This window comes from Typopeltis vanoorti, chromosome 24 (genome assembly GCF_054136105.1).
Source record: "Typopeltis vanoorti isolate ZY-2024b chromosome 24, IOZ_Tvanoo_1.0, whole genome shotgun sequence".
Taxonomy (NCBI): domain Eukaryota; kingdom Metazoa; phylum Arthropoda; class Arachnida; order Uropygi; family Thelyphonidae; genus Typopeltis; species Typopeltis vanoorti.
In genome coordinates, this window is record NC_143572.1 from 32,526,358 (window position 1) to 32,552,394 (window position 26,037).

General features: G+C 36.0%; 1 protein-coding gene across 1 annotated transcript in view; it reads right to left on the reverse strand.

Annotated features, from left to right (window-relative positions):
• The window catches only part of LOC150093085 (ATP-binding cassette sub-family C member 10), a 231,437-nt gene that overhangs the window by 32,666 nt on the left and 172,734 nt on the right, over nucleotides 1-26,037 (reverse strand). The window contains exon 13 of the mRNA XM_090414153.1: nucleotides 12,920-13,089. Within this exon, the coding sequence (XP_090270279.1) occupies nucleotides 12,920-13,089 (170 nt within the window). The remainder of the gene's footprint in view (nucleotides 1-12,919; nucleotides 13,090-26,037) is intronic.

Sequence of the window (26,037 nt, forward strand, 5' to 3'; positions counted from 1 at the left end):
ATGGCAAGTTTTTTCGAAGCTGAGGAAACTGCTGATGTGATGTGATGTGCATGTGTGTGTTCAAGCATGCATGCGTGCTAGGAAAGGACACCAGTAAATGTCATAACAAGAGGAGAGATCAGATATTTGCCTGACAATCTGGGTAAGAGAAGTGAAGCGAGATTTTTTTTTTTTGCTTTTGTGACAAAGGAGGCAGGAATGTGTTTTGCAGTATTGAAAATCATTATCCCCATCCTACTGAAATATGGTTTGAAGATCTGTATTTATGGCACTTCATCTTTAAGGTTATGCAAGAAAAGGTTTGTCAAATGAGTAGGAGAAATGGAGTGTACAATCCTCAGTAAAAAAAAAATAAATAAATAACTGGACAGGGTTATAATAAATTTAGTTTAATAATTTATCCAAATGTAAGCAAACAAAGTTTGCACCTGAAGTATCTTCAGGACTGAGGCAACTCATGGTAAAGGTGGACCAAGCTCTCATCACTCCTTGCCTTAGTATCTCCCATAATGCAAAGGACATCTCCTTGCAGACATGTATAATGCCATGCATTTAGTAGCCCTTGCCCTTAATGACCAGACCAGTTTCGACCTTTATTGAGGTCTCGTCAGTGGGAGCCAGACCCAGAGGTGGTGATACCAAGATGGAAGCAATGGAGAAGTCATCTTTACCTATACGAGTTGCCAAAAGGTCCCACCTTATTATTAAATTACTCTGGATTTAGAGAAAGATGTTGAAAGTTTTTTTCCACTTGGTTAGACTATAATAAATTTAGTTTAATCCTTTATCCAAGTGTAAGCAAACAAAGTTTGTGCCTGAATATATTGAAAACTTTGTTTGCTTACACTTGGATAAAGGATTAAACTAAATTTATTATAGTCTAACCAAGTAGGAAAAAAACTTTGGACAGGGTTAGAGGTTAGTAAGAAAGTCAGAAGAGACAAAGCTCTTCCACATGACACACAATGAATGACCAGAGAGAAAACTGGCCACTCAACAATAAACTGACAATTTATTAACTGTTAAAAAAATTCCAAATTAGCATAAAATAGCTATTTTATAGCAGAAAATATCTCATTAAAATCATTTATATGGATATTTAAAAAAAATCTTAATTTTACTAAAATTATACACTCAAGTAATGAGTGTATAATTTTAGTAAATCAACTGCTCCATACTATTTTATGGTTATCACAATCTATAAAAGACAAAAATCATGCTAAAGTATTTTTAAATGAAGAGTGAATAAAAAAAAACTGGATTCTACACACACTGATTGAGAATTTGAGAGCAGAAGAATTAAAGGTATATTAGAATGAAAGAATTAAAGATTAAACCTGATATCAGAATTGAAATATCAAGTTTAGCTCTTTGCATTTATGCAGATGATGCACTCCTCAACAAATTCAGTGCAAGTCTCCAGAATTCTTTTCATCTGAATAACAATTGTAACAAATTTGGCATGAAAATAGCAATAAAAAGACCAAAACAGAATAAGTAAAATATTTCAGCTATTTTGGCACAAATAAATATGGAAATAGACACTAGAATAAGCAAAGCTGGTATAGGAAGCCAGCTGAATAAATTTATATGGAATAAGATAGAAATTAGACAAAACATTAAACTGTATGTCAATATACAAGCCAATGTTCATATCAATTTTAACTTGCGTATCCTGAGAGTTGAGTTAGAAATGCAATAGTTTATCAAAGATTAGAGACCAAATATGAGAATTCTGAGGAAAATTAGGGAGAACAGATGACATCATTAGCAGAATTATTAAAAATGAGGATATTAGGAAGGGAATTGTGACATTTACCACTCAAGAATGTGTGAGCAAGAGCTAATCTCAAGTGGTAGGATCACATAAACAGAATGGGGCAAGGACAGGTTAGCAAAGCAGGTGTTTGATGATGAAATGGCAGGAAAAAGATCCAGGGGAAGACCAATATCTAGGGTGATTGATGAAATCAGAAGTACTCTAGAAGGTAGAAATATAAAATCTGACAATATTCAAGTGATATAATAATTCGGAGAAAATTAGTAGTACTACATACTACACTTAGTGTAGTATGTAGTACTGTCAGTTTATGATCACAATGATGGAATTAAAGATAGAGTATGCATTATGGATAACTGGAATGAAAACATAAGAAGTATGAGGGTGGTCTGAAATTTTCTTGACCTAACAATGAAAAAACGAATTTATAATTTCAAAATTATTTTTATTTTTCAACATAATCTTCCTTAACATAAATACATTTATTCCAGTGATGCTCTAGAGTCCCTGTAGTGGTTCTCAGTAAGATCTGCAAAATATTCCTCTACAGCTGCAATGACCTCTTGATTCAAAGAAAAACGTTGACCAGCGAGGAAGAGTTTTAGTTTTGGGAAGAGATAGAAGTCAGAGCAAGCCAAATCTGGGGAATACGGTGGATGTTCCAACAATTCATAGTGCAGATCCCTTAATTTTCTCATTGCCAAAACACCTTTGTGGGCAGGCACATTATCCTGATGAAAGATGTTTTTTTTTCTTTCTGCAAACTAGGTCTTTTCTCAGGAATTTTTTCATCTAGTCTGGTTAAAAGATTGGAATAATATTCCCTGGTTATTGTTTTATTCTTTTCAAGATAATTAATAAACAAAATGCCTTACCCAAAACACCGATGCCATGACCTTTCCTGCTGATGGAACCGACTTTGTCTTCTTTGGCACTGAACAACAGGCTTCTGTCCACTGTTTTGACTGCAGTTTGGATTCTGGTGTGTAATGGTGAATCCAAGTTTCATCTATAGTAATAAATCAATGCACAAAATCAGTTTTATTCTTGTTAAAATGCTCCAAGCACAGTTCAGAGATTTTCATGTGAGTGCATTTTTGATCTGCTGTAAGCAAGCATGGCACCCATCTTGTGAAAAGCTAGTCTCAGCAATTTCACGCACTTTGACTCGCTGGTCATCCAATACCATATCGTGCACTTGATCAATGATTTCTGGTGTTGTTACACTTTTTGGATGTCTTTCACATGGATCATCTCCAAGAGTGGTACTGCCACATTTAAATGCAGCCCATTTCTTAATTGTCGAAAACGAAGGAGAAAAGTGCCCATAAACTTTTATGAACTTCGAATGAATTTCTTTTGGCATTAAACCTTCTTTTTACAAAGAATTTTATAACCGCACGATACTCAATTTTATCCATTTCAAGGGATACAGACAACACTTTTGCTTCAGACAGCTGTATAAAACAACCTACTTGATTGAATGACTTGCAAATTCACATGCATGCTTATGATAGATGTACCAACTTAGAAAAAAAAATCGTGCTGGCCATCTATGGTCGAGTCGAGACTGAGAACTTTTCAGACCACCTTCGTAAAAGAGTAAATAAACGTATATCACCATAGGAATTCAGAGAAAGAAATAAGATAGGTGATGCATTAATTCTTCTCTCCATTTCTAAAGTTTCTTAGCAGTCTCCAGAACATTTTGCCACACTCGTATTTATCCTCTATACCATTTCCCAAATATATCCCATGAGTTTTGCTTAGATATATTTTTTTTACGCAATTCAGATTACTTTCATTTTCCTATATAATATTCTCTAAGAATACACGCTGACTTACCAGTCAGAAATTTTTTATACATTTCTTCTTTTCATGGACTATTTTTCAGTTTTCTGTGTCCATTGTGGAATTCTTATTAATCTATCTTGAAAGACAGCCTTATCACTAGCATCTCTGGTTGAGTCAATCAATGTTTCCTTCATATGCTGTCATTCAGCCTCTTTTTTATTTATCAAACACTCACTGTCTTCAATAATACGTGTGTTGAGGCTTAAGTGCTGTGAAGAATTCATGTTAGAGGTTTAATGGAATATTAACAGCATTGAGAAAGGATTAAAATTAATTTTAATACTTCCAATATTTCGTCTCCGTCACAGTTTTGCCGTCGCACCTATTGAAGTTCCGGTATTGGATATTATGTACAATATCGAACGCGGAATCTGTCACTTATATACAGGGAATTGCCATGGGTTCCCCCCCCCTCTCACCCCCCTTGCCAATTATTACATGGAAAATTTTGAAAAATGAGCCATTGACTCCAGAAACATCCAATAACATCAGACTTGACATAGCTAACATTCTCTCCTGTTCTTCTCCTAAAGTTAATTTATCTGCCAGTCAACTCTCTGCCCTCAAAAAATTACGGAAAGAAAAAAGTATTGTCATCACCAGAGCTGATAAGGGTAATGCCACTGTTGTTCTCAACGCCTCAGAATATAATCGGAAAAATTGATATTATTCTCTGTGATCACGCTACCTACATACCACTGGAACACAATCCCACAAATACTCAAGTTAAAAAAACCTACTTAAAAATGTTTCTCCCTGGTCTCCTGACATTACAAAAAAACTCAAACCATTCTGTTCTCGTCCCCCTCAGATATACGGTTTACCCAAAATCCACAAACCTAATTCTCCCCTAAGACTTATAGTAGATGCCACCAATGCACTTGCTACAAATTATCAAAGCAGCTAGCTAACTCTTGAACCCCCCCCCCCTCACTGGTCTTACCTCATCTTATGTAAAAAACTTCACCCATTTTAAAAACTTAATTGAAAATCTTACTTTAAATAACATAGATATATTGGTCAGCTTTGACATCATCTCTTTGTTTACAAATATTCCCCTAATTGACACCTTAACACTCTTTAAAAACGTTTTTCTTTCTGATATCTTAGAGCTCTTTTCCTTTGACATCAACTCTGGTTATTTCTCTTGGAAGAACAAAATCTACAGACAGATACAGGGAATTGCCATGGGTTTCCCCCCCTCTCACCCCCCTGCCAATTTTTACATAGAAAATTTTGAAAAATGAGCCATTGACTCTTCCCCCTCTAAAACCTTCTATCTGGCTAAGATATGTAGATGATGTGTTCTCTATTTGGCCTCATGGCCCAGACACATTAGATTCCTTCCTCAGTCACCTCAATAGTCTACATCCAAGAATCCAGTTTACGATGGAAAAGGGAAATAACAATAGTTACCCTTCCTAGACACCTTAATAACACGCCTTCCTAACGGTAACCTTTCTTTCTCTGTATATAGAAAACCTACTCATACAGACAGATACATTCACAAACTCTCCCACCCCTCCCAGCAATATGGCATTATTAAAACTCTGACCAATAGGGCCCACAATCTTTGTTCCAGAAACTGTCCTTTCAACCGGACTCAAATACATACACAACACCTTCCTTTCCAATGGCTATAATGACTACAGAATTAAAAAAATAATCAAGTCTTTCCCCATTCCCCGACCATCTCTTCAGAAGGACTTCAGAAATGCCATCACCATTCCTTACATCTGTGGTACTTCAGAAAAAATAGCCAGATCATTAAAAAAGTACAACCTCCATACAGCTTTTAAGCCCCACCGTAAACTTGCTACCCTTATCCATTCCACTAAAGACCAGCTCCCTCCTCTTGCAGTGCCTGGTGTATACAGAGTACCTTGTTCCTGTAAACTTGCCTACTTCGGACAAACAGGCAGGTCAGCATCCATCCGGTTAGAAGAACACAGTTCTTACATCTGCAAACACGATTATGGTCAGTCTGGTCTTGCAGACCATGTTTTGGATACATCCCACAGGATCTCCTGGAAAAAAACTACCATGCTCCACAATAGTAAATTTAAAAAAGAAAGACTATTCTTTGAATCTGCTTCTGCACTCAGAAATCAACCTAATTTAAATAAATATGGTTGCATTAAACTTCCCAAAATTTTTGAAACTTTAATTATCAGAGATCCCTCTTTACATTCCAGGCCACCTGCAAATGCCCATAGAGGGTGCACCACCTAGATACGACTTTAGTTTCACTTTGTATTGTATTTGTGTGTATGTTGTTACAAAACGTTTTTGTAATCCCTGAAGATGTTAATAGTATAGGTATAATAGCATACAAATAATAGAATAATAGTAAATAAAATAATAATTATTATTATTATTATTACCCAAGACCCCCATGGAGTCAAAGACTCATCTACGAGGTCCTTTTATGATACACACAGTTCATCATACAGTGTTTTAAACACACTCAAATTCTATACAGACACCACACTCTCAGGCAAGGTAACTCTGCTTCTCACGCCCCTATTCACACACCATCTTTATACAGTTTCCAGGGATAACTTCTGGTTCTCCTCTGATCTCCCACTATTTTCTGTAGAACCTCTCAAGCATTGATCCTATAACAACCCCTTACTAACTTGTAGGTCTCTATCATAACTCTCCTCTTCCTCCTATCTACCACAATCTGCAAGTTGCACCTTCTCAATCTTTCCTCATACTAGACATTCCATAGGCTAGAAACTACCTTAGTCAGTTGCCTCTGGACCCTTTCCAACTTCTTTTTGTCCTTCTGAAAACCAGGTGAACACATCTGGGCACAATAGCCTATGCGCGCCTAGTCAAAGCCTTATACAATGGAACAAGAATCTCCCTACTTCTACAAGTCTGTGTCCTCCATCATTCCCAGAAGACTTTGTGTTGTCTTCACAATTTTGGTTATGTGTCCCCTAAATTTCAGATCCTTATTCATAATCATCCCCAGATCTCTTATTTCCTCCACCTCCGACAATATATCCTCACCCAGTATAAATTCTGCATCCTATTTTTGTTTTCCAAATTTTAAAACCTTATATTTTGCAACATTGAACTCACATCCCCATTCCTATGCCCAATCACTCAATTTATTCAAGTCTTTTTGTAAGGTCACAATATCTTCTCTACTCTTCATGGTTCGTCCCAACTTTGCATCATCTGCAAACAACTGAATATCTGCATCCAAATCTTCTCCAATATCATTAATATACAAGTTAAACAGCAATGGCACTAAAACAGACCCTTGAGGCACACCACTAGTAACTTTCCTTTTCCTGGATATCGCTCCCCCATACACAACTTGTTGATACCTATCAGATAGCCAGTCTCCAATCCAATGCACCAATCTAATATCCAACCCCAACCGCTCTAGTTTGACTATCAACTTATCATGTGGTAATCTATCAAAAGCCTTTGTGAAATCTAAGTATATTACTATGTATCCTTCTCCTCTGTCCATGGAAGCAGTCACCTTATTGTAATAAGTAAGTAGATTACTAAAACATGACCTCCCTTTAGCAAATCCATGCTGTCCATCAAAGATAAAACCATTGTTGTCAACCCAATTCTGTATAATAGTTTTCACAAGCTTCTCCAACAACTTAATTACAACCCTTGACACACAGATAGGCCTATAGTTTGATGCTTAAGTTCTATCACCTCCTTTATGAAGTGGCACAATCCTGCCCTCCTTCCACTCCTTAGGAACTTGACCAAGTGCAAGACTCGTATGAAAAAAATATGTCAATGCTGGCTTCAACTCCCTGGCACATTCCTTCAGAATATGTGGTGATATGTTATCAAGTCCAACAGCCTTATTTACATCTAGTTTGCTCAACTCCCCATACACCTCTTGCTCACTTACAATCAGTCTCTCTTCCCCATCATCAACTGCTCTCAATCTCTCCACGAAGTCACATTCACAAGATTGAAAGACCTTTATGAACTGCTCATTAAGTATCTCCACCACACCTGTAACAGCTGTCTTTATACCATTTCCTCCAATCAATGTCATCCTTCCATAATCATTCTTTCTTTTGCTGGCTACATATCGAAAGAACTCCTTAGGATTCTTTTTGGCTTCATTAGCTAACTGCTGTTCATACCACTCTTTAGCTACCCTCAGCAACCAAGTCATCTGCCTTGCCTGGTCTTTGTAGTCCTCGTGGAATTGATTATTTCCACTTCTCTTATGCTCTTCCATAATGTCCTTTTTCTCTGTATCGCATGCTTAATCTCTTTATTCATCCTTTCTTTTAAGCTTATATGGTGATCCAAATACATTTTTGAAAATTATGGAGACAACTACCGTGTTTGAATAAAAACTTTAGTTTAATATAACTAAAATCTACATTCGACGTTCGACCTTTATGTCAAGTTCATCTTCTGGAGCATACAACTATACACAGAAAACAAGCTACACTACAATCAAACTGGTTTGTTAAAATTACTGACCAACCGCTACAACAATTGTTGGCCTGACCTCTGGTGAAAAAAATATAAATAAAAAATATATATATATATCAACGCTAGAGTCCTATTATTAGTGTTATCTGTTGGTTGTAGAAATACATTGGGCGCAACAACAAGTCTATGTAACTATCTATATACATATATTAACATCATAATTACATATGTACATTCCAGCCAGTTGGTATGGAATGGTTTCTAATACTAGCTGAAGATTGGCTAGAGTCCTGACTTATGTTGGATCTTATATATTAGGTAGGCTGAATGTATGCCATCCAGATCCTTGGAATTTTCATGCCATCTTTGTTGTTGATATTTGGGTGGTTTATCAGGATTTCGCAGGCTTCCTTAAATTTCCTTTCACACCAGGTTTTTGTATGGTGTAAAGAGCAGGTGCTTTTCCAGTTGATTTGGTGTAAGGTGTTGAGCGTGTGATCTGAGAGGCCTGCTTCACCATAATGTTATATTTAATGTGTTCTTTGTTACATATAGGGATTGTCCATCCTGTTTCACCAATGTACGGTAAGTTACAGGTGCAGTGGATGCAATAGTCTCCAGGATGTGCCAATGGGAGGAGAGGATCCTTAGAGGAGCTGAATATGGTTTTAAGTTTAGTGGGTGGCTTAAAGGTGGCATTGAGGTTATAATGTAGGATTCTGTTGATTTTTTCTGATAACCCTTTAATGTATGGAATGGCTATGGTTTTACTGTAATCAAGATTCGTTTTTGTTGTTGTTTTATGGAGTATTTTATTAATAGTATTTTTGTTTAGAAACTAGTAATGTCCTGAACATTAAGAAAACCATATAGAACAATTTCACAAAGACAGAACTAGCAGCAATTAGGTCATTAAAAGCCAACCAACACATAATAATAAAAAAAAATTGGATAAAGGCAATGCCACTGTCGTCCTTGACAGGTCAACATACATACTTCAGATGAATCAACTAGTAGCTGATAACAACACATATAAGCTGGTAAATTATAACCTAACAAACAGGATAAAGGATAAAACAGAGAAACTACTCAAGTCCGTCACTTCTTGGGCACCGGACACGGTTAAAAAACTCAAACCGCACTACGCTACCCCCCCCCCCTCCCAGAATATATGGGGTCCCGAAAATACACGAACAAAATGTGCCCCTTCGACCAATTGTGGAAGGAATAGACAGCCCCAATTACCACTTAGCCAAGAAATTAGCGTCAGCACTCAAGGAGTTGGTAAGTCATTCCCCCTCCTACATAAAAAACACACAACACTTTATAAGCAAAATTAAAAACATAACACTCGACAAAGACGACTTATTAGTCAGTTTCGACATTTCTGCCCTTTTCACTAATGTCCCCATCAATGACACAATTCTCCTACTACAGAACAATTTCCGCCCAACATTACGGCCCTCTTTGCCCACATACCACAGTCCGGTTACTTCGTGTGGCAAAACAAATTTTACCTACAAAAAGAAGGTACAGCCATGGGCTCACCACTACCCCCCCCCAATCGCTAATTTCTACGTGGAAACCTTTGAGCAAAGGGCACTTGATTCCGCCCCGCTAAGACCAACAGTCTGGCTTAGATACATTGACGACATCTTCGCGATCTGGCCGCACGGGCGACAAATGCTAAACACATTCCTTAGCCACCTGAACAAACAACACGAACGTATACAATTTACCATTGAAATTGAAAATCAAAACCCACTCCCATTCCTAGACACACTAGTCACACGTTTTCCTTCAGGCAGTCTATCCTTCAAGGTCTACCTAAAACTGACACACACGGGCCAATACACACATGCTAATTCATACCACCACCCATTACAAAAATATGGAGTCATTAACACTCTTAAAAACAGAGCTACAACAATTTGCTCTAACCAGCAAGCCCTGAAACAAGAACTAAAATTCATCAACGACACATTCATAAATAATGGCTATAACAAAAATACTATTAATAAAATACTCCATAAAACAACAACAACAAAAATGAATCTAGATTACATCCCATACATTAAAGGGTTATCAGAAAAATCAACAGAATCCTACATTATAACCTCAATGCCACCTTTAAGCCACCCACTAAACTTAAAACCATATTCAGCTCCTCTAAGGATCCTCTCCTCCCATTGGCACATCCTGGAGACTATTGCATCCACTGCACCTGTAACTTACCGTACATTGGTGAAACAGGATGGACAATACCTATATGTAACAAAGAACACATTAAATATAACATTATGGTGAAGCAGGCCTCTCAGATCACACGCTCAACACCTTACACCAAATCAACTTGAAAAGCACCTGCTCTTTACACCATACAAAAACCTGGTGTGAAAGGAAATTTAAGGAAGCCTGCGAAATCCTGATAAACCACCCAAATATCAACAACAAAGATGGCATGAAAATCCTAAGGATCTGGATGGCATACATTCAGCCTACCAAATATATAAGATCCAACATAAGTCAGGACTCTAGCCAATCTTCAGCTAGTATTAGAAACCATTCCATACCAACTGGCTGGAATGTACATATGTAATTATGATGTTAATATATGTATATAGATAGTTACATAGACTTGTTGTTGCGCCCAATGTATTTCTACAACCAACAGATAACACTAATAATAGGACTCTAGCAATGATGTATAATTTTTTTTTTTTTTTCACCAGAGGTCAGGCCAACAATTGTTGTAGCGGTTGGTCAGTAACTTTAAAAAACCAGTTTGATTGTAGTAGCTTATTTTCTGTGTATAGTTGTATGCTCCAGATGATGACCTTGACATAAAGGTCGAAACGTCGAATGCAGATTTTAGTTATATTAAACTAAAGTTTTTATTCAAACATGGTAGTTGTCTCCATAATTTTCAAAAATGTACTCTTTATTCATCTATTTCACACATACCTTATTTAACCTTCTCACCCTTAGAATACATTTAGTCAATGCATCTACTAAATAGTTTTTGAAAATTCCCCAAGCTGCATTGATCTCTTTTCCAACTAACTTCTCATTCCATGCTACACCCGCAAGCTGTCTCATGAGCTCTTCATAATCACCCCTCCCCTTGTAGTTCCACATATACCCTTTTCTTACAGAGGTCCTCACACTGCTGGAAACACCCAGGTAATCACCTCATGGTCACTCTCGCCAACTGGTGGGCGATTTGAACACTTCATTTATAATTACGTCCTCTGATGAAATGACCAAATCCAAGACTCTCAATCCTCGTGTGCCCTCTGTTACATACTGTCTGAGGTAGTTATCCCACAAAAAACTCAAGAAACTCATTTTCTTTACTTCCAGTCGCTATCTCATCATTCCAGTCTATACTGCCATAATTAAAATCACCCATAATGATCACTCCTTTCATATTTGCTTGGTTAATTTGGTTATACATTTCATAGTCACTAGCATCCACATTTCCTGGTCTATAACAACATCCAACTAAGTATTTCATTCCATTACCTCTATCTCACACCATACTGTCTGAAAACCACTGGCACTATTTCCCTCTTGCATCTCTACTTTGTACGGACATAACTCTTTCTCTGTCATCAATCACACCCCCCCCTCCATTTTTACCCCTTCTATCCTCAATAAACACATCATACCCTTCCATCTCTATTCCTGTCAGGATGTTGTCCTCATCTAACCATGTCTCACTTATTCCAACAATTTTTGGGTGAACAGACTCAATTAGTGCAACTATTTCATCTGCCTTGTTTCTTACACTTCTAGCATTTGTATACAAACACAACAGCTCATTCCTGGATCTACAGCTAGTTCCACTGATACTACTCATTTGATGTGATCTCTCAATGCTCGACTGGGGACATTTCCCTTTCTGCTTATTCATTTTTGAACCCTCTTCAATTCCAACTGTTTCCACTTGATCCCAGGTCATCCCATTCCTTTTCTGTCTACAAATGCTCTCACATCCTCTTGGAGCATCCACCTTTCTCACGTTGTATCCCTGTCCATCCTGAGCCTCCCAGTTTCCCTATTCATCTTGCACACACATTCTCTCATTTTCCATACTCATGCCACTAATTTCCCTCATTCATAAACTACCTCTTCAATCTCTCCTGCTCTTCCACATCACTTCCCACTTGATCTGATTCATTCTCTGTACTCACTTCTCTACCTTCTAGCAGCAGTCTCTCTCTCTCTAAGTGACTCACACCATAACCATTCAAATGCAGTCCATCGCTCTCATACAGTTCACTTCATCCTTCAAACTCATTCCACACATTAACAAATTGTACTCCCCTCTCCTCACACATTTCAGCCAACATATCATTCATAATCCTTGTTCTCTGCCGCATCTCACAACAGTCATACCTAGGCAACACACTTACTACCCTTCCTGTCACACTGTTCTCTTTTATCCATCTAAGCAGTCTCCTGATATCCATTCTGAAGTGCTCTTTGTCCTCTGTCAAGTCATTCGTACCTATTAAAACCATCAACTCCTTTGCTTGCTCCCTCCTCATATCCAATGCCTCAATCACCTATTCATTTTACCGCCTGGAAAATACCTTATGCATCCTTAATAACAGACCAAATCTGGAAGAAAATTGTTGATAGGAACTAGTAATGAAATCTCAATTGTGTTGAATTATTGCAGTATTCTGTACATCCACTGAGAGCATATGCTTGGATATGATCATTTTTGTGCAGTGGTAATTCCTCAAATAATAACAGCAGCAATTCACTGCTGTTAGTTATTATTCATGATGCAAACTCTGAATTTAAAATAACTTCAAGATACTTCTATAAGTTTACCTGGATCAACTGTATTAAAGTAGTATTCCAGAACTGACAAAAATCCCACTCCTGTCACTACAGCCACTCCAATCATTTGTAAACGTAGATTGAGCCACTGCGAGGCAAGTAATGTAGCAAACATTGCTTGCTGGTTTTCATCAAGTTTCTCAGCATTTTGTCTGCGAAACCTGAAATGCATAACAGATATTTATATGACAAATATTATACGGAAAGCAAAAAAAAATTTAATTTATAATTTTCATGCTATATGCATAAACTGATGCTTTCAGTGTAAATACCAAACTGTGCCATAACAAGTAAAAACTCAAAATGATAAACAGAAATGATTTTTGAAGCAGCAGATGTTAATGCAGATATATATATATATATATATATATACAGGGTGTTCGGGATAAATTTGACATATTTATAATTAATTATATTTTTCCGTAAGTTACATGTATTAACACACACTTCTCTTCATTTAAAAGTTTGGACCCTTCTTCATTCATATACAAGATGTCAGAAAGGATGGATAGCTGGAACCCACCTGAATCATGGAAGAGAATAACTTGTATCATGATGATTTGTGCCCGCCATCAAAATAAGGATATTACGACTGCTGCCCAATGCTCCCTGAATACAGTAAAAACAATCAGGCATGAACTAGAGACTTGCAATGGTGACTACGAGGATGTAGCAAGAAGAAAGATCCCTAGCAGACGATCTGATTGCGTTCGTACAGCAGAATTCCTCGCAAATCTGCAGGAACAGGTGTTGAAGAACCCTGGCATTGGAATTCGGGCTTTGTTCGTGGAGTTGCTAACTGTAGTCAAGCCATGGTTAACAAGGGTAGCCAATGGTAGGCCGTATGTATGGCAGCAGGATTCGGCCCCTTGCCACACCTCTGGGAAAAGTCAAAAATGGTTGTCTGAAAATTTCTACGACTTCACCAGTCCAAATGTTTGGCCTCCAAACTCCCCAGACCTTAACCCCATGGATTATTTTGTATGGGGCGCAGTTGAAAAAGACACCAATCGCACTTCCAGTAATACAAAAGCCCAGTTAATGGATAAAATTAAAACAGTTTTTGCGGCCCTTCCCAGGGAGACTGTAGCATCAGCTTGTTCGAGGTTCCGAAGCAGAATTGAAGCTGTGATCGATGCTAATGGTGGTTATTTTGAGTAAATCTTGTTGATAGTATTGTAATTAACTCTGCCTGTAATGTTTTTTTGTCAATTCATTAAATTTAATAGATACAAAGAAGATTTTCTTTTTCCTTACGAAACTGTCAAATTTATCCCGAACACCCTGTATATATATACTTGAGTCTCTTTTTATGAGGTGCACGCCCACAGATACGAGACTTCGACACTTCTGAGCATGTCAACAGAAGGAGAATCCATTCCGATAATAGGGTAATCCAGTGTTTCCCAAACCCTGAAATTTTCATGGAACACCTTGGTTATTTTGTAATGTATTCATTAATAATTAATTGTTAATTTAGCTGTTTTTTATTATTAATTAATAATCGATCATTAATTATTAATTAATAATAATTTGGAAATGAAAATTGCAATTTTAGATTGCTTAGCAAAAGGAGAGGGAATTGGTAAACATTTTAATTTAGGCAAATCTACTATAAGAGCAATTAAAAAGAATGAAGTCGCAATAAGAAAATCTGTCATTTCTGGCACAAAACTAAGTGCCAAATTATCATCATACTCAAGAGATGCTTTATTAGAAAACACGGAACGAGCGTTCATAATTTGGATTGAAGAATTAACTCAAAGAAGAATTCCTAAAAGTGGTTATTTAATTAAACAAAAAGCTCTTCGGTTTTTATGAACAGATGAAGCAATTGGAGCCATCTACTTCCGCTTCCCAGGCTGATAAAGATTTTTGGGCTAGCAAGGGATGGTAAATCGGGTTTTTAAAAAGGAATGCACTTCATAACGTGAAGATTACAGGCGAGGTTGAAGCAGCAGCCAAAAAGTTTCAAGAGAAGTTAGCCAAAATTATTGAAGGTGGTGGATATTGTCCAATCAAGTGTTTAATGCTGATGAAACAGGATTGTTTTGGAAGAAACTGCCTAGTCGAACTTACATCGCAAAGTCTGAGGAAAAAGCAAGTGGGTTTAAAGAAGCAAAGATCGAGTAACATTGTTACTTTGTAGCAATGCATCAGGAGATCGAATGTTGAAACCCCTCCTAGTAAATAGATTTCTAAGACCACGTGCTCTAAAATGCAAATATCTAAAACAGCTGCCTATACATTGGATAACTAATACAAAGGCCTGGGTAACAACTGCTGTATTTACTGAATGGTTCAATAATTGCTTTGTACATACATGAAGCAAAAAGCTCTCGATTTTAGTTTTATTAATTGTTGACAATGCACCAAGTCATCCGCATTTAGAACATCCAAATGTGCAGGTAGTGTTTTTTCCATCCAATACAACAAGCATTATTCAGCCATTAGATCAAGGCATAATTGCTACTTTTAAAAAATATAATGTTAAGAACACTTAAATTTATATTGGATAAACTAGAAAAAGAATCATTAACAGTAATTGACATTTGGAAAAAATTTTTCATTTTGGACTGCTTAAATCATGTTGCATCTGCTATTGCTGAAATAAGACCACAAATTTTAAATGCTTGCTGGAAAGCAGCTCGGCCTGGATGTATTGCAAACAGTGCAACCATGCAAACATCTACATTATCAGATAAAATCATTACATTGGCACATGAAATTGGTGGAGAAGGTTTTGATACATTTAGCCAGAATGATGTAGACGAATTGCTTGTGGATAATGCCTTAAGTGACGATAATATTATTGGATATCGATTAACTTTAGATATTGTCGAAGATCCAGAAAACGATAGTGAAGCAGAAGAAAAACCTGTCCCCCTCACTGCAAATATAATTCGAGGTCTTGAACTGCGTAATAAATTGGAAAACATTTTCTTGTTAATGACACAAATTCTGAACAAGTCTTTAAATTCCAACGTGAGCTGAAGAACTGTATGTCTGGATATCGCAAGCTGTATAAAAAATTTGTGAAATCATCATCGCAAAGTTTAATCACTGATTACATTGTCAGAAGAAAAAAATCAGCACAGAATGAGGGTGAAGCTAATTCTCTTTGTGATTGCCTTTACCATACAGATCTGATGCGCTGACTGGTGATGAAAGTGATTTTGCACCAGTTCGCAAACGTTACCGAATACTGTCAAATAGCGATGATAATTCTGATGACAAAATGTTAAAAAAAAAAAAATGCTACTTTTCAATAAAATTAAATGAATAAAGCTTTAAAACTATCTTAGGCATTCTTATTTTCCTGAATTTTCATAAACTTTTTTATGCGATTTTAGGTTTATTTTAATTCATTGCTTCGGTTTTAGAAAATTATGGAATGCATCCCTGATTTTTCAATGCAAGTTTAGGCCTTTTTTTGTGCGATTTTCTGTGGAACGTATCTATTGCATAAAAAGAAACCCGACTGTGTGTGTGTGTGTTTTTTTTTTTTCTGTTCTCTGTCCTCCCTGAAAATTTATACCCCTTATTCTCTCCCACTAACTGTATCATCTACTGTCAACCATGTTTCAGTAATGCCAATAACTTTTGGCTAAGTTACTGGAATTAGTAATCAATGTCAAAAACCCCTTTTCCTTGTTCCAAATGTTTCTGGCATTAATGTACATAGAGTGCAGTAGCTCTCTAGGCCTACAACTATCATTACACTTTCTCTATTCTGATTTGTACCTGTAGAATTATATTCAGAATTCTTTTTGTTGAGAATCACTTCCATCATTGGTACCTGCATTTGTAGACCTGTAACTCTAGTTTTCCTGAATTTGCACTTCCATTCTTACTTCAATCAGGACCTTTTGCACACTCTATTCACTAAATCCAAGACTTCTCCCATTAATTTTATTTCCCTATTTAGATGAGAGCTATAGCAGTAATCGGGAATTCAACTTATATCACCAGGCCTTCTAAAATGTAGCTACTATAAAAGCTTTTATTCCTTTATGTTTGAGTTGAATATTAATCGAATTCAGCTGTCTTTCCATATTTCTGACTTGTTCTAAATTCTAATACTGAAATATACTCATCATTACATTTCTGATATTTTCTACAAATGTTCTGTTGCTGCTTACCTCTCTTAATTTTTCAAATTAATTACTCTAGACATTCAGATTTGTTTTTCTTTCTGCCAATGGTTACTTTTACTATCTCTGATAATTTTGCAGAACTATTTTTTTCCATTTCCAATCTGTTTTCAGTAGTGTCATTTTCAACACATTTGCTACTTTCATGATATATATTTTCTATATTCTTCCACCACATCCTTCCTTGGCCAAATCAGTCAATGGTTACTTTAGATTGCTGTGCCACTCAGAAACAAAAGTGCTGCTCTTTTCAAATTCTTTCACATTTTCCAAATATTTGTACATCTGAGTCTATAGTTCACCTTTGAAAGCTGCTCGACTTTTTTTCTTTTAAAAGATTTGTACATATTTTTCTTTCTAGTGATGGTGTAAATCCTCACTGGAAAGAAAAATTCTTACTGCTAAAAAAAATCCACATCTCAGTACTAAAAAACAGCATATCCAAAAAGATTTTATGAAAAATTAAATCTCTTCTTATTAAGCAACCACACATGCTCAATGGCATGCACGTGTGTGGCATATAGGAACTGTGCTCATCTAATAATGTCTCTGGCATATCTGTTTCAAAGTATCCACAACTCATGTGGCATGTTAATAAATACTTGTATTATAATTTCTGTGTTTAACATAAACCACCACCTTCTTTAAGTGCTATTTCCTAACAAAGTTCAGCAACCCTTTGCAAATTTACTTCTGTCTTTAGTGGCTCTGATTAATCTCTCTACCGGCTGAGGTGGATGAAATAGTCAAACCAACTTACACTTCTTATCCATGTTATTCAATAGGTGTTACAGAATTGTATCCAGATTTATCTGGACGTATATATACATCCTGGATGGTTGGGGGTTAAGAGCCGCATGTTCAGTTTAGTCTAGTTTTTTTTTACATTGTCTAGCAATGATATTTTTCTTCTTCCAGGTTTTTCTCTTTACACTGATTTTACTTTTTAGTATTACCTGGAGAATGCTATATTTATGGTTTCTCATTAGATGTCCTAAGCAGGTAGTTTTTTTTCATTTCATGATATTGATTAATTCTCGATTTTTATTTATTCTTCTCAGTACCTCTTCATTCTTCACCTTTTCTGTCCATAGGATCTTGAGTATTCTTCTAAATATCCAAATTTCAAAGGATTCCAGGTTTTTTTTAATTTTTTTTTTATTGTATTTGTCTTTAATGTCCATGTTTTAACACCACATAGTAAACTTGACCATACATAGCACTTCGTCATTGATACTCAAATTTCAATGTTTTAGTTTTTGTTACATAAAATGGGTTTCATGTTGGATAAAGGACTGTCTTGCAATTTCAATTCTTGATCTTATCTCCATTTCACAGTCCAAACTTTCATTTAGCCAGGATCCCAAGTATTTGAATTTGTTCACTTGTTCAATTTTATTTCCATTTAGAATTAAATCAGCTGTTATCAATGGGTTGTTGCTTATCATCATAAGCTTTTTTTTTTTTTTTTTTTTTTTTTTTTTTTATGTGTGTGTGTTAATTTTTAGGCCCATTTCTGTGCTTTCTTTGTTGAAACATTCTAGGAGTAGTTGAAGATCTTGAATATTTGTTGTAATTAAAGTAGCAGCATCTGCATAGCATAAGTTATTTATTAATTGGCGTTTATGATTACTCCTTCCTTTCTTCCTTCTAAGGCCTTGAGAAATAAAACTTCTGAGTAGATGTTGCACAGAAATGGAGATAATACACATCCTTGTCTCACTTCTCTTTCAATTTTGATATTACTTGTCCTGATGTTGTATGTTAGGACAGATGAAGTCTGGCCCCAGTAGAGGTTTTTAATTATTCTAACATCCTTATCATCTAAGCCTAGTTGTTCTAAGATGTTTGAGTTTATTATGCTGGATCTTATCAAAAGCCTTGTCAAAATCAATAAAACAAATATAAAGGCCCATTTGTTGTTCTCTGCATCTTTGTGCTAAGATACGTGAACAGAAAGTGTTTCTCTTGTTCCTAGGCTATTTCTGAAACCAAACCGAGTTTCACTAATGAGATCATCACATTTTTGGTATATTCTGCAATGAATAATTTTTAGGAATATTTTGAGAGCTGGTTCATTAGGCTAATCAATCAATCATCACAAGTTTTGGTATTAGGTTTTTTTAGGTAATACAATGAAGATTGAGTTCATCCAGTCAGAGGGTCGTTTACCAGTGTCATAAATTCTGTTAAATAAATTTACAATTTTATCAATATTACTATCATTGATTAGTTTAATAATTTCTGATGGTAGTTCATTGGATCCACACACTTTGCCATTTCTTGATAATTTGATCATCTTTACTACTTCAGACTTCAAGTTGGGTGGGCCTATTACATAGGCAAAATGAATATTAAATCCAACATTATTTCAAAGCTGAATGTTTGTAGAAACTACAAAAGTTTCATAAGTTGACTTGAGAGGTTACGAGAATATAATCCTCTCCATCCCCAAGTTGCCTTAGTTTGGACCACTTAAAAGACATGAGGGATGCTCAAGCATCCATATATTCGCCTTTTATTGGCCCATTTAATAAAGGTTTTACTGGCCTAAAGCTGTTTCAATGTGGTTGGTTCTCTTCAGAGACCAGACAGAAACCTTAAGAGAGCAAAAACTTTCATTCAGTATTAAGGAAATCGAAATGTCAGAGAATGTTATCAAATGGACCAATAAAAGGTGAATATATGGACACTTCGGCAGAAACTTTCATAGTTTCTACAAATATTCAGCTTTGAAATAATGTTCGATTTAATATCCACTTCACCTACGTAATTTTACATCACTGAAATGAAGCCTTTTGGCTCTTTCTTTAGTAATTACTGTGATTATATTCTTTGAATTTTTAAGTTTTGTCTATTTTCAGAAAATAGTGCCTTAATGTATTCAGTCCAAACTTGTTCTTTTTTAGATGTTTCTAGGATTATCTCTCCTTCATTAGCCTTAAGTAGTATAGGATGTCATTTTTTCATCAATCCCAATAATTCTTTAATTTTTTTGTGAAGATTGAAGTCATAATAGTTTTTTTTTTGTTTTTTTTTGTAGATCCTCAATTTCATTACATTTTTCCTTCATCCAGTTTTCTTTGGCTTCTTTTATTTTAGATTTTATCTTGTCCTCTATCTCTTTATATTTTGTAGTATCTTTTTCTTTATGTAGTCTGCGTTGGTTCATAAGGGATATTATTATTTGACACCTCCAGGCAGTCCATAGACTCATAGGAGGGCATATAGCTCTGTCCCCACCAACTGACTGCAACTACCCCAACACCATCTACTGCTGAACACCACCACTAGTATTTTCACAGACAATCACAAACATCCATGCCCACGGTGGGATTTGAACCCATAACTTGTGGCTGGAGAGCGGATATGCTAACCACTCAGCCAGCCAGGCTAGCCATATCTCATAATATCTCAGTAGTCATCCAATCCTTCTGCTTGTGAGATGTATACTATAACCCAATATTTCTGTCTTTATTTTTAATAATTCTTCGTTTAGTTTCTTCCATAATTATTCACTTCTAATTCATCATCATTAGAGTTCCAAGTAATTTTTCTATTAAGTTATTTTTCTATACACCACCATTACAAGAAAATCAAATCAAACGGAATGATGTGAAGACTGCTTAGACCTCATTTTCTGATGCATTTATCAAAAAGAGTCAAAGTCTGCCCTTATGGAGAAAATAATGTTTAAGCTTAACATCAATGTGGTGATTTAAATTCATACAAAGATGGTGACAGAACCATTATGCTTAAATGGATGCCTGTTGTGATCTCATTGGTTATGAACCTGTCAGCAGTCACTGACTCATAACTAAGGACATCTTAGGCTGCCTAAATTTAGGAACAAAACTAGTAAAATAAACATAAAATTTCATAGCAAAAATCAGAAGTAAAGAATACTCAAATATATGAAAAGAATATAAAATATAAGCTCTTTAGAGATAAAAGTAAGGAATATAAATATGTAAGTTTAATCTATTGAAATTGGAAGTGATCACTATTTAGTCTTGAGCAGGATAAAATTGAATTTCATGTTGAAAAGAATAACATGTAAGAAAGTTTTAAAGCGAATAAAAGTTGAGCAGCTCTCAGATGTGAACTGTAGACTAAAATACAGAAATATTATTGAAAAGAAAATGAAAGAGTTTGAGAACAGGAATCAAACCTTGGAGATTCAGTGGCAAACTCTGAAGGAAACATTGATTGATTCTGCCAGAGAGGCATGTGGTGAGGTTGTGTGCAAGGATAAAAAAATCAGAACTCCCTGGTGGACACAGGAAGTTAAAGAGACAGTAAAGGAAAAGAAGAAAGCATATCAAAAGTTCCTGGCAAATAAGTCAGCTTTTACTCTTACAGAATACAGAGACAAATGTAAGAAAGCTAAACAGTGTGTAAAACTAGCTAAACAAAAGTCATGGGAGGACTTTGGCAAGAATATAGAAAATAAATATCAAGAAGGTGGCAAAATATTCTGGAGGTTGTTGAAGAAGCTTAGGAATGGAGCAAAGAGTGCTGTAAAAGGAATTAGAGATGATAAAGGTGAAATGAAAACAGGAGAAAAAGATATCCTTGAAGTATGGAGTAATTACTTTGAAAAACTGCTAAATGAAACAAGCAGTGATGACAGCACAGTGATAAAAAAACACTGACCAGGCATGCAGTCAGGAATACATATCCATACTTGAAGTAGAAAAAGCCATCAAAGGCTTGAAATGTGGAAAGGCAGCAGGAGTAGATGATATTCGACCAGAAATGCTGAAGTATGGTGGTATAAGAGTCTTACAGTGGCTGCACTGCATAGTTCAGAAAGCCTGGGCAGAGGGACGAATTCCCGATGATTGGAGTAGAGCTCTCATAGTACCCATATATAAAAAGGGAAATAAAACTGAATGTGAGAATTACAGAGGTATTTCCCTACTGAGTGTTCCTGGCAAGATCTATGCAAGTATACTTGAGAAACGGTTGAGAAGAATTGTGGAAGAAAAGCTTGGTGAAGAACAAGCTGGATTCAGGCCAAATAGAGGCTGTCAGGATCAGATCTTCACTTTACGACAAATAGTCGAGAAAGCATGGGAATATAACAAAGATATGTATTTAAGTTTTGTCGATTTGGAAAAGGCATATGACAAGGTGCCAAGTGAGAAGCTATTCAATACGCTGCAGTTATATGGTGTCAATGGGGCATTATATCAAGCAATACTTAGTCTTTATTTGACTTGTGAGTCAGCAGTTAGAATTGAAGGAAGTACAGGAAGATGGTTTAATGTTAAATCTGGTGTGAGACAAGGATGTACATCATCCCCTCTGTTATTCATTATCTATATGGATCACATTATGAAGGAATGTGGTATTAAACTTGATATCAAAATTGGAGATGTTAATGTCAGCTCTTTGCTTTATGCGGATGATGTTATACTTCTAAATAAATCCGCTACAAGTCTGCAAGATTCTCTGACTAAATTGAATATCTGTTGTAATAGATATGGTATGAAGGTCAGCAATAAAAAGACAAAGACAATGAAAATAGGCAGAATCATTGAAAATGTCAACTGTGTTGTGAATGGAGAACCTGTGGAACAAGTAAAACATTTCAGCTACTTAGGCACAATTTTTACTGAAGATGGTAAACTAAATATAGAAATAGACAACAGAATCAGCAAAGCTGGTATCGTGGGAAGTCAATTGAATAAATTCATATGGAATAAGAAAGAAATTAGTCGGAACACTAAATTAGCTGTATACAAGACTGTGTTCAAACCAATTTTAACTTATGGATCTGAGAGCTGGGTCAGAAGTAAAACACTTGACCAAAGACTAGAGACCGCAGATATGAGAGTCCTGAGAAAGATTAGAGGCATGAACAGATGGCATCAATGGCAATATCATATTAAAAATGAAGATATTAGGAAAGAGCTTGACATTGTTAGCATCTAGGAATGTGTTAGCAGAGCTAATCTCAGGTGGTATGGTCACTTGAACAGAATGGGAAAGGGAAGATTAGAAAAACAAGTGTTCTCTGCCAGGTTGGCAGAAAAATGACCCAGAGGAAGACCAAGATATAGGTGGATTGATACGGTACAAAGTGACTTAGACGATAGAAATATAAGATCTGATAATGTTGGAGTCTTGACAAGTAACAGACTGATTTGGAGGAAAATTGTAGATAGGAAGTTAGTAATGATGTAATTTTTTCATGTAGTACTGTCATATCCTGTAGACCCCTTGAGGGTACATGGCAGGAATTTGATGATGATGATGATGATGAAGTTTAATCTATTTACAATATTTATAAAAGGCACAATAAACTGCATTTATATTGATAAACATCATGTGGTTATAAATAAGAGAAGAATGAATGATAAACTGCATAAATGCTGTTTATAAGGAGAGAAAAGAAATGAACTGCATGCTTGAGTCTGTGTTGCTAGCTTCCAATATTTATCATGAACTGTCCAGAGGGAGACTGATTTTCACAGATGTTAACCCTTCATAATGATCAATGTCTGTACTCCTTCCTTTTGCTGCTGATTATTTGTGCTGCTCTATTCGAGGAAGAATGCTATTACACAAGAGCCATCATTCTATATGAATTATGCTCTTGTGTGCTTATTGGATGTATATCATAGAAATGTCATATATTAGGTAATGCTTACAGGTTTGGTTTCTGCTGTTTTATGCTGCTTCTCTAACACACTGCTAGTATTGACTCACGTAAGTCATTTTGTAAACTACTTGGAGTTGGCATCCCATTTTCTCTGCATTAGTACAATACAGTACAGTACACATGGCCTAGTGAACAGATGCCATGTTTAGAGGTGTAAAATGCGTTGGTCAGAAATACAAACGAATTGTAATCCGTACATACACATATTTTGTCTTATACTGACTAACTACCCACCTGAAAAAAGTGGATAACATAAATTATCTTACATGCTATATCCATATTACTATTTCAATGGTACATTCTGGTAAATATTTTGGTTGATAGATAACATGGTCAGTAAGGAGGTTAAAACCATTTAATCAGTTTATACACAAAAAAGCATAAAGTTAATGCAGATACATAATTGCCACCTGTTATATGAAATTAAAGGGGGGGGGGTGAGTGTGAAGAAGAAACTGTATAACTGAGAGGAGACCTGCACATAGCCTTTAAAGGAATGCGGAGAACCGACCACGGCTTCTGACTTAATGTTCAATCCTCACCTTCTCGTGGTGCACCCTGTTGGGTATTTATCTGGATACTGAACAAACAAGGATGGGCTGGCAATTTGGGATTAATCCAACTAAATTGTATTCTTATTGGCTTAAACCAATACACAAAATGATGGTACAACATGACAAAATTTCATGCCGGCTGTGGCTTCCCCCCGGTTAAACAAGACAACTGTTGTTTTTGCCAGGGAACCAGGGCAAACAGAGAAAAGTCAGCTACTGGAACAAATCTGAAAGCACACCTCAACTCAATATCACCAGAGTTAAAGATCGGTACTATCAACATAAGAAGTTTGAATGGCAAAGAAAAGGAGCTGGCTGAGGAATTAGATAAGTACCAGATCGACACTGGTGAGATCTTTCTGAGCAATAAATACAAAATTATATTCAGGCAATGACAATCAAGGAAAAGAAGGAGTAGCCATAGTATTCAAAACAAAATACGAGGCTAATCTTCTTGAATGGCAGGCAGTCTCAAGTAGAGTAATATGGGCAAATATCAGAATGGGGAACTGGACAATGAGACTTATTTGTGCCTATGGCCCCACAGAAGGTTCTACTAAGGTAGATGTGGAGGAATTGTTTGATGCTTTAGATAAAGCAACTGACACAATGAAAAAGGAAAAGTCGGTCCCTGTTGGGGATCTAAATAGCAGAGTAGGAAATGATTGTCAGACATAACAAAAATATTTTGGGAAAATTTGGAGAAAAGAGCAAAGCTAATAATAATGGCAAATACCTGTTGGATTTCTGCTCAGGACATGGACTGGTTATTACTAACACCATGTTCCAATATAAAAATGTACTCAAATTCACATGGAGAGAAGAGGCAAGGAATAAGAAAAGTCTCATTGACTATGTTATTGTTGATAGTGATGTTTTCTCACTGGTGCAGGACACCACAGTGTACAGAGGATTTGAAATTGGAATTGATTACTATTTAGTCTTGAGCAGGATAAAATTGAATTTCATATTGAAAAGAATAACATGTAAGAAATTTTAAAGCTAATGAAAGTCTCAGATGTGAACTGTAGACTAAAATACACAAGGATTATTGAAGAAAAAAATGAAAGAGTTTGAGAACAGGAACCAAACCTTGGAGAGTCAGTGGCAAGCCATTTGCAAAAACACCCTCATTGATTCAGCCAGAGAGGCATGTTGTGAGGTTGTCTGCAAGGATAGAAAAATCAGAACTCCATGGTGGACACAGGAAGTTAAAGAGGCAGTGAAGGAAAAGAAGAAAGCATATCAAAAGTTCTTGGCAAATAAGTCAGCTTGTGCTCTTAGAGAATACAGAGACAAATGTAAGAAAGCTAAACACTGTGTAAAACTAGCTAAATAAAACTCATGGGAGGACTTTGGCAAGAATATAGAAAATAAATATCAAGAAGGTGGTAAGATATTCTGTAGGTTGTTGAAGAAGCTTAGAAATGAAGGAAAGAGTGTTGTAAAAGGAATTAGATATTCATACTTGAAGTAGAAAAAGCCATTAAAGGCTTGAAATGTGGAAAGGTGCAGGAGTAGATGATATTTGACAAGAAATGCTGAAGTATGGTGGTAAAAAAGTCTTACAGTGACTGCACTGCATACTTCAGAAGGTCTGGACAGAGGGACAAATTCCTGATGATTGGAGTAGGGCTCTAATAGTACCCAATATATAAAAAGGGAAATAAAACTGAATATGAGAATTACAGAGGTATTTCCCTACTGAGTGTTCCTGGTAAGATCTATGCA